This window comes from Penaeus chinensis, chromosome 37 (genome assembly GCF_019202785.1).
Source record: "Penaeus chinensis breed Huanghai No. 1 chromosome 37, ASM1920278v2, whole genome shotgun sequence".
In the NCBI taxonomy this organism is placed as follows: domain Eukaryota; kingdom Metazoa; phylum Arthropoda; class Malacostraca; order Decapoda; family Penaeidae; genus Penaeus; species Penaeus chinensis.
In genome coordinates this window covers 8,782,107-8,792,106 of record NC_061855.1, presented here as the reverse complement: position 1 = coordinate 8,792,106, position 10,000 = coordinate 8,782,107, and the positions used below count along the sequence as shown (strand labels likewise).

The following is a 10,000-nucleotide window of genomic DNA, read 5'->3' as shown; positions in this document are numbered from 1 at the left end:
GAGAGGTGGAAACCGTGTTAGAAGAAAGAGAGAGATGAAGAATGAGGTGGATGTGAGGATAGGTATGCTGAATGTGGGAACAATGACAGGGAAGAGCAGAGAGATTGTGGACATGATGGAGAGGAGAAACCTGGATGTTCTGTATTTACAAGAGACAAAATGGAAAAGGAGTAAGGCGAGGGACCTGGGTGCTGATTACAAACTGTACTACCATGGGGAGAATGGAGCGAGGAACGGTGTCAGTGTGGTGGTGAAAGGAATACACACAAATGGTGTGTTGGAGATGAGAAGGATAACAGAATGAAGAGCCTGAAGCTGATGATAGATGGTGTTCTGCTAAATGTGGTGAGTGCCTATGCCCCACAGGTTGGATGTGACAGAGAAGAGAAAGGGGAGTTTTGGAAGAAGCTAGGGAAACAGCGGAGATGAGAGTGATAGGAAAGTATATTTATGGTGCACGTAATGATGAGGCCATTGTATACTTCGCCCATCACACAGACATGGCTGTGCTAAACACCTTTTATAGTAAGCATGAATCACACAAGGTCACATACACAAGTGGTGGCAGGCGTTTCAGACTGATTACATCCTGTGCCGCAGGGTGCATTTGAAGGAAGGCAGAGACTGCAAGACTGCTTGAAGCTGACAAGCCGAAGGAAAAGAGAGGTAAAGACAGAACCTAGAATCAAGTGGTGGAGACGGCGAGAAAAAGACTGGTGCGAAATTTAGACAGGAGGTAGACCAGAAGATGAATTGGAAGGAAGACAACACCTGGGTAGATGTATCGAACATATTGCAAGAAACGGCAAAGGAATTGCTGGGAAGACGGGGGACAAGGAAACATGGTGGTGGAACGAAGTACAGGAAGCTATTGCGAAAAAGAATCATGGAAAGAGTGTTACAAGAGAAAAGATTTGACAAGCAAGTGTGTGTACAAGGAAGCAAACAAGGCAAAGATGGCAGTATCGAAAGCAAAGAAAGAAGATAGTGAGATGTATGAGGAACTGGATACGAAAGAGGGGGGAAACATGGTGTATATAGTGACAAAGCAGAGGGATAGAGCAGCAAAGGGTGTACAGCAAATCAGGCTGATAAAGGACACTGATGATAAAGTGTTGACCACTGATGAGGAGGTACTGCAGAGATAGAAAGACTACTTCGAAGGGCGGATGAATGTTGAAAACCCCAGGGAAATGAGAGAGGAAAATGGGGTGGTGACAGAACTAATGGTTGCAGGAGTAACACAGGATGAGGTAGAGAAGGAACTGAAAATGAATAGGGGCAAAGTTTTAGGGACAGACAACATTCCTATAGAAGCATGGATAAGCCAAGAAGAAGCAGGGGTTGGATACTTGACATCCCTATTCAACAAAGTCCTTGCAGGAGAGAGAATGCCAGATGAGTGGAGAAAGAGCCCACTGATACCCATTTGCAAGAACAAAGGAGACGCGCAGGATTGCGGTAATCGGGGCATCAAAATAATGAGTCATTCATTGAAATTGTAGGAATGGTTGATAGATGCAAGGCTAAGGAGTTGCTTCAGAATTTGTGTTTTATGCCAGGGAGAAGTACCAAAGATACCATCTTTGCGCTACGAATGTTGATGGAAAAGTACAGAGAGGGACAAAGGCAATTTGTTTGTGTGTTCATGGATTTGGAGAAGGCATATGATAGAGTACCGAGAGAGGCACTGTGTCACTACATCATTGAGTCATCAATATCGGAAGTGTATGTAAGGGAGGCACAAGATATGTATAATGATTTTATGACAGCAGTGAGAAGTGTAGTGGCTACCACAGAAGGGGTTGAGATGGAAGTTGGTTTGCAGCAGGGGTCAGCGCTGAGCCCATTCTTGTTTGCTGTTATCATGAATAAATTAACTGATGGGCTTAGGAAAGGAGCGTTGTGGTCTGTGATGTTTGCAGAGGACATTGTGTTATGTAGCGAAAGTAGAGGAGAAGTAGAAGACCTGGAAAGGTGGAGACATGCATTGGAGAGGCGTGGCATGAATATCAGCAGGAGATGGCCGTGTTAAAATGCAAGGGAAAGAGATCAAGAAAGTGAATGAATTTAAGTATTTGGGTTCAACAGTAGACTGTTGAAGTTAAGTGTTGATTTCCAAGGTGAGTGATGATGATGGTGATTTCCATGGTGAGTGATGATGATGGTGATTTCCATGGTGAGTGATGATGATGATGGTGATTTCCATGGTGAGTGATGATGATGATGGGGATTTCCATGGTGAGTGATGATGATGATGATTTCCATGGTGAGTGATGATGGTGATGATGATTTCCATGGTGAGTGATGATGATGGGGATTTCCATGGTGAGTGATGATGATGATTTCCATGGTGAGTGATGATGATGGTGATTTCCATGGTGAGTGATGATGGTGATGGTGATTTCCATGGTGAGTGATGATGATGATGATGGTGATTTCCATGGTGAGTGATGATGATGATGATGGTGATTTCCATGGTGAGTGATGATGGTGATGGTGATTTTCAATGTTGATGATGATAATGTGGGGGCTCGTCGGGGTGAAGCATGATTTTTACTTTTCTCTCTCTTTGGTAATTACTGATGTTTGTGTCATTCACTTGTATTTTTGATTAATTTAATAACTAATCAGATCCTGTTTTAAAGCTGCTAGTCTTGTTCTGTTGATAAGTTTGATGTTTTTATTTTCTGTTTGAAGAAATCATTTCATAATTTAATTCGTATCTATCTAAAAGTAGTTTGATTGATTACATAATTTGAATAATTGTTTTGCTACAAGCGTTTTTGTGGGCTTTTGTGACGTCATAATTGCGACTCCCTTTTACTACTGCTTGAAGAAAGTATGCATTTCGCCAGTCGCCCTCGAGTATTCAGGATGTTTTTAACTTATTATTATCATAGACGATTTTACTTTTGTATTTTGCTAAGCAAGTATACTGTGACGTTTGTTAACACCCGTTAAGAGTTCCATCTTGAAGTTTGTTTGTGATTTTGCCCTGCATTTGCTTCAGCCATTTCGAGATAGAGGGCTGTGTTGGGGCCGCGTCCGTTACTTCCTGGACATTGCCTACTTTTTGTTTTTTTCATTCTTATATATATGTGTGTGTGTGTGTGTGTGTGTGTGTGTGTGTGTATGTGTATGTGTGTGTGTGTGTGTGTGTGTGTGTGTGTGTGTGTGTGTGTGTGTGTGTGTGTGTGTGTGTGTGTGTTTGTGCGTGTATGCGTGTATCTACTCACACTCACACACACACATTGTGTATATATAAGTATATAAGTGTGTGTTTATGTATGTATAAATATAAACCTATATATGTGTATGTATGTATATTTATATGTATATATATACATATATACATATGTTTATGTATAAATGTGTATATATACATATATATAGACCTCCGTGCTGCTTGGATACTATACTAGCTTCTGATAATTTCTGCCAAAAAATTTATGACCTTCCGTCACGAAAAGTCATAGATTCGAAGATTTGTCTGTTACAGATAAATAATGTTTTGTTTGTATCTCGTTTATGTGTGTTTGAGAAAGAGAGCGAGACAGACAGACGGACAGACAGACAGACACACAGACAGACAGACAGAGACAAAGACAGAGAGAGAGAGAGAGGGAGGTCCCATTCACTCCTTATAAAATAGAAAAAAAGGTCAAAGAAAAATTGGCAGCCAAAAGAAAACACAGCAGCCAAACCAAACTATCAAATTTCTTTTCGTAAACACAGCAAATTAAAACAAACGAAGGGCAATAGGAAAAGACATGCAAAGAATAGTAAAGGTAGCGTTAGTAGTAATAATAGTAGTAGCAGAAAGTGTAATTGCAGTAGTTTTATTATCAGTAGCTATAGTAGTCCGGCTAAATCAGTGAAAGTAGTAAATATAGTAAAGAGATGAAATAAGAGCAAAGGTACAATCATAAAAGGAAGACATGAAAATAACGTAAAGTACAGATGCAGAATAAAAGCAGGTTAAATGCCGTAAAATAAGAGGGGGAAATCATTAACATAGAAAAAGAAAAACAAAGGGAGGGGTATTAGACGCGAAAAGGGATAAAAAAAAAGAAAAAAAATAAACTAATAAAATAGAAAATACACTGAAATGCAGTATAATGAAATCCTAAAAACTGAGACAACATAAGCTGAAAGAGCATATATAAAATAGGAACTGTACATTATTATGATTTACTGTTTAGTTTGATGTCCTTTGCCGGGTTTGGAGGCCATGACATCACTTCATGGGACATATCATCCTGATAACCAAAATGTCTAATACCACTGTATTCATGTAAAGCAAATTCAAAATATCGGAAGGAAGATTCATGCTATGAATTTATATCCTATACAATCTTTAATACCACAAAAATAATAATAAAAAAAAAAATAATAATAACATCCTGTTCTGTCTGTTTCCGTGGCCAGCATGTGTCCTTCACGTAACATCTTTATTTGAAAAATAATCTAATACAATTCCAATTACCCAAAATGCAGCGCAACAAGAAACTTTGAATGTATCAATGGCGCCGCCCGAACGTAAACGCAACAAGCACCAGAAACAGCATGGAATTTCTCTTAAACGAAAACGGAAGGAAGACATTGTTCGCTAATGCAGATTTATTCCAATATTAGCATTATTACCATTATCATGATCCTTCTCGTTATCATCATCACCACGAAACTTTTTAGATTTTTTTTGTCATCGGTTTATTTATTAAAACTGCACTTACGGCTAATACCTTTATATTTTTTTTTTTTTTTTTTTTTTTGAAGAATAATGATGACAGTCATATCAACAAATGTTTTTTAAATGATATCTATAGTAATGGTAATGGAGACGATAGGAACGCTAGGGTCAGTTCGCATTTGAGTCATTTATATTAGAAGGATAATTATTACCTTCATAAATGCTTAGAATCATGATCATAAATATCACTATTCCACGGACTCAACAAAAACTGATGCATTGTAACCAAAACTAAATACGATCTAGTTTAATCTTTCTATTTTTTCTTTCTTTCTTTCTTTCTTGCTTTATTTTTATTTTTCTCCTTTTTATTTCGACGCCGGACATAATCCCAGCCCATCATTTTTTTTTATTCTTTTTTAGGGGGGTTAGACTTATAACCCCGAAACAAATATTGTGAAGATAATTACTTAACAAAGGCAGGTAACGTTGTGGATGGTAAGTAATGTTACTACCGATATCAATACTTTAATTGGTCGGCATTTACTCTATGATCATGAAACTGCACCTTGTTTTTTTTTTAGAATGTTTAGAATGAGCGACTCCAGCCATACAATTTCCAACAAGACAATACATTCTGCATCTGGTGTGGAAGTTGCCAAAGCACCCTATAGTTCTTGTTACGTAACTCTCCCTCATTGTTAATCTTACTGAAGGCATTGTTACATGACGCATTGGGCACACTAGTCAGTATGAATGCAATTATCATCCCTTTTTTTTACTAAAGGATTATATCTGAAGAATGGAAAAACACTCTACCGTGTTCATACTAGTTTGTGTATTGTGTTTGTCTACCAAAGACTAAATCTGTTGGCAATAATTTTACAAACCCTCATAAGCTCATTTTCATTTTATATACAAATTTATCCTTTGAAGATTTCTGTGCTCCAGTCCTCAACGGGTTATGGCGCCTGAACACTCGCCTGGTGCCTGGGAGTTCGAGGCTCTCCGCTGCCACGAGCGATCAGGACCCAAGTGTTCCTAGCACTCACGGGGAGACGGCGTACTATTATAAGACCTGTATATCGAAGTTCTGCGTCATTTGACCATATTAAACATATTGATTTTAATGTTTTTAATTGCAGGTGACCTAACACGGTAGTCAGCTGCAATTGCCTCGTCTATTAAAGCTGAGATGAGTCTCCTTCGTTTAACAGTTAACGAGTTATACATTACACTCACACACACGCACGCACGCACGCACGCACGCACGCACACACACACACACACACACACACACAAACACACATACACATGCACACACACACACGCACGCACACACACACACACACACACACACACACACACACACACACACATTCGCGTGCACACATACACACGTATATATATATAATATATATATATATATATATACACACACATACACACACACATATATATATGCGTGTGTGTGTGTGTGTGTGTGTGTGTGTGTGAGCGTGAGAGAGATTAAAAGCACGAAATGCCCTGAAGGTGACAGACGGACAGAAGCAAGGATGGTACATGGAACGAGGGAGAGAAAAAAAGAGAAAACGAAGAAAACATAAAGGATGAAAATGATAATGACAATGATGCCAATAATCGGAATGACAGTGGGAAGGGTAACCGGAATAGTGTTGCATGTGAATATAATAAGAGTATATTTTACAACTGATGAAAAAAAAATATGAACTGTCCTTGACCCCAAGATTGTTGTAAAATTTGCCCATGACTCTATCTAATAAAATAGATGCGGAATTATCTTCAACCAAAGTCAAATTGCAAATCACAGACACAAATCATCATTGCAAACCAATTCCATTGCGAATGTTATGTCTATCATTATCGATATAAATATTATCATTACTACTAATCAACTACATTACTATTAAATTTTTTTTTATTACTGTTGTGTTCTTATTGTTGTTAGTTTACTAAGACTTTTACTTTTCAATAATTTACAATCAGTGCATTAACATGGTTATTACTGCCAGTGTTATCATCCTTTTCCCTGATTATTACAAAGAGCAACATCCACAGTTCACTTCACTACTGAAAAAGGCTAAAGAATGAATATATACATTAAGGGAAATGTGTAATAGGGAACAGTTATTGGGCACTGCACGACCTCATAAAATAACACATTATAGTGATAGACTAAATGTCGACTGTTAACTGAAAACGAAATCAAAGAAAACGACTAGAAATAAAAGGGATACTAATATAAGAAAAAACTCGGAATCCTAAAACACGTCTTAGGAGCAATATTAAAAATTACCTTAAGTTATCATCATCAGCCTAATCACCAATATGAGGTCTCATTTCCGCCATCAACAACTGTGCTACACTTTCCTATGACCCCGCCCCTGTTTATGGGGGGGGGGGGGGAGTCATATATAAACTCCTGCACCTCGAGCGGAGCCTCCGCCTGGCTTGAAGCTGAAAGAAAATGGGAATTTCAAGTTTGATGCTGCACTGTATGATGTATTATTCAGTAACGACGAAGGTATTAATGAGGGCATTAGTGCACCTAGACTAAATGCATTTGCGTCTCTGTGTGCATATATATATATATATATATATATATATATATATATATATATATATATATATATATATGCATGTACGTATATACATATATATATGTATATATGCACACATATGTGTATATATACATATATATATATATATATATATATATATGTATATGTATATATGTGTATGTGTGTATGATGTACATATGCATGTTTTCTTTTCAATTTCCATTTATTATGGGCATATGTAATGTGATATAATGCAACATATTCTACATCTGTGACCATAATGTGATCCAAAGAAATATCACTCAATACTTAGGTAATATTGGAAAACATCGCCATGCTCTAGCAACAAAATATTTATCTCGAAAATCTACATTATTATGGTATTGAAAATACTTTCATATTATTAAGGCCATGGCTAAGAGGCCTTATCTTTCGTATACCTACGCTTTTAATTAACACATTTTTTTGTCATTCACAGGTAACAACAGTCATTAATGTCTATATCATATCACTTATGCTTTAACCTTGGGCTTATTCAAGCCTCCACAAGTGTTCCCTGACGAATGAGATAAGGGAAGTATCTCAGGCAGATTCATGTTTTGTTTACAGAATGGGTTTGAATGGTCAAAAGAATATAATGGAAATTTATGTTATGTTCTACATAATTAGCTTACTTCATGTGTACGTATAATTGAATGAAGGCGTAAGTTCATGTGTTCTTTTAAATGTAATTAATATAAATTATTAAAAAGTGACAAATTCATAATATTTAAAGGAGTGTGACGCCCGAAACCGATGTTTCGGGCGTCAATTACTTTCGGTGTTTTAAATAGTTTTATTTGTAATTTTAAGATGTTGATAACTAAGAACTTGTATATACTGCTATTTCCCAATGTAATATCAGTGAAACAGTGGTTGATACTTTAATATAATTCAAAAATAAAGTCAGATTCGTCAACTTAAGCACGATTCCTAGGAATGGGAGTGGAATCGAGCCTTTGGCAACATTGTAGGAACATTGAGAGAGTTGCTGTGGCGACCGGCTCAGGGAGGTGGCGCGAATGAAATTAGCGGAAATAAGGCCTATGGGTTTTACTGTTATAGAAAAACTGCAGTGATAATATTGAAAAAAAAACATGACAGCAATGTTGACATTAGGTAAATAAAAAAAAATAAAAAAACATATCGTTATGGTAATGTCATATCAGCGATTATGATGACTACTTTTACAACAGTTTCACTGACATATGAAGAAAAAGAAATGAAAATATGAAAATGCAGTAATGAAAATTATACTGCTCCCATAATCATAGACATTATAAAAACATGCTTACTGATATCATAATGTAATCATCATGGTTATAGCAGTTTTAATAGTTTTATATTGGTAATTGTATTTGTTATAATCACAGTTGCTGTCAAGGCATAAAAATAAGAAGAAAAAATACAGAAATGACTCTCCAATTTGTATAATTATGTTGGTTAGGTTTTAAGTGTCAGCATAACATTGTTCCAAATTCCTCTTCGGTGCTTATGCTATTCTATGTAAAATTATATCAGTTCACTTATTCAGCATTACATTTTCCTTTGCAGTTATTATACTTGTTTTTGTTGTGACATCGTAACTTTCTGGTGTCTTTAGGTTGAAATTTAAAACAAATTACTAAGAGTTTAATTATTTATTTTTCTACAGCATCAGAGTTAATTTGCCACGCATGAAAAAACATCATGCCGTTATTATATATAATAGTTGCACTGTTCACACTCAAGTATAAGGAGAGAGATATGAATCTGCATCTTTCATTCTAGATTATTTGAAGTACCACGAGCGTGGACGCTTTTCTGAGCAGGTTTGAAAGTTATAATTCCTAATGGATTGAAAGCTGTCTATATCATGTAAATCTACATGTAGTTTCTTGGGTAAGTGAAACAGAAGAACAATATTATCACAGCCGAATTGGCTGCCACGAGATTCATTGGTCACACATTTCAATTGATGGACCATTATTGAGAAAGGGCATGTTCTTTATGCCAACGCTTCAGATAAAATCAGGTCTAAGGATCTGCTTTGTAAAAGCAATGATTTTCTAATTTATGAAATTAACTTAGGAGTTCGGTGTGTATTTTGGAGTGCGAGTAAAGGTCATCATGTTTTAAAAATCAGTTTATCAATTGTTATGAATGTCATGGTTATAATACGCCATTGAAACTAAATTTTCTGCATTCGTATCTTTCCTTTTCCCCCAAAGAATGTCGAGCCGTCAGTGATAAAAGTGCAGAGAGGTTGCTTCAAGACACTGAGACTTGCCAACGGTAAACGCGTTTCACATTCATAATCAAAATCCTTAAATTAACAAGAAAAAAACAAGTATGGACTTAAACTAATTATAATAACAACAATGTCTTTAATAATGAAAAGAGTATTAACAATTATACAACAATAGTAAAGATAGCAATGGTCCTGATAAAATTAATAATGATAGGACCATGCAAAGGATTGATATTGATAACCGTAATAGCAGTCTTCAGTTCTTTCGTTTTCTTTCTTCCCTTGCAAGACGGTCTGCCTCATCTCTGCCAGAACAGCGACAGTCGGGATTGGCTGAGGAGATGCCTTGCCCTTACCCCTGGATGAGAAGGCCTTTTCCATATCTTGCAAAGTGCGCCCTTTGGTCTCGGGAATGAATAACTGGACTATCATGGCGATACCCAGATTCGCTGTGCC

At 36.7% G+C, this 10,000-nt stretch overlaps 2 protein-coding genes across 2 annotated transcripts in view; one reads left to right on the top strand and one right to left on the bottom strand.

Moving 5' to 3' along the window:
* The first annotated feature begins 1,169 nt into the window (after positions 1-1,169).
* On the top strand, positions 1,170-4,616 carry LOC125045285. The gene is made up of 4 exons (XM_047642490.1): positions 1,170-1,461; positions 1,563-1,833; positions 2,092-2,123; positions 4,501-4,616. The coding sequence occupies exons 1-4, from the start codon at positions 1,170-1,172 to the stop codon at positions 4,614-4,616; spliced, it is 711 nt and encodes a 236-aa protein (XP_047498446.1).
* A 4,323-nt stretch (positions 4,617-8,939) lies between these two features.
* Positions 8,940-10,000, bottom strand: part of LOC125045614 (facilitated trehalose transporter Tret1-like) — a 14,941-nt gene continuing 13,880 nt past the window's right edge. The window contains exon 6 of the mRNA XM_047642992.1: positions 8,940-10,000. This exon is cut by the window's right edge and continues 534 nt beyond it. Within this exon, the coding sequence (XP_047498948.1) occupies positions 9,746-10,000 (255 nt within the window). The 3' untranslated portion in view covers positions 8,940-9,745.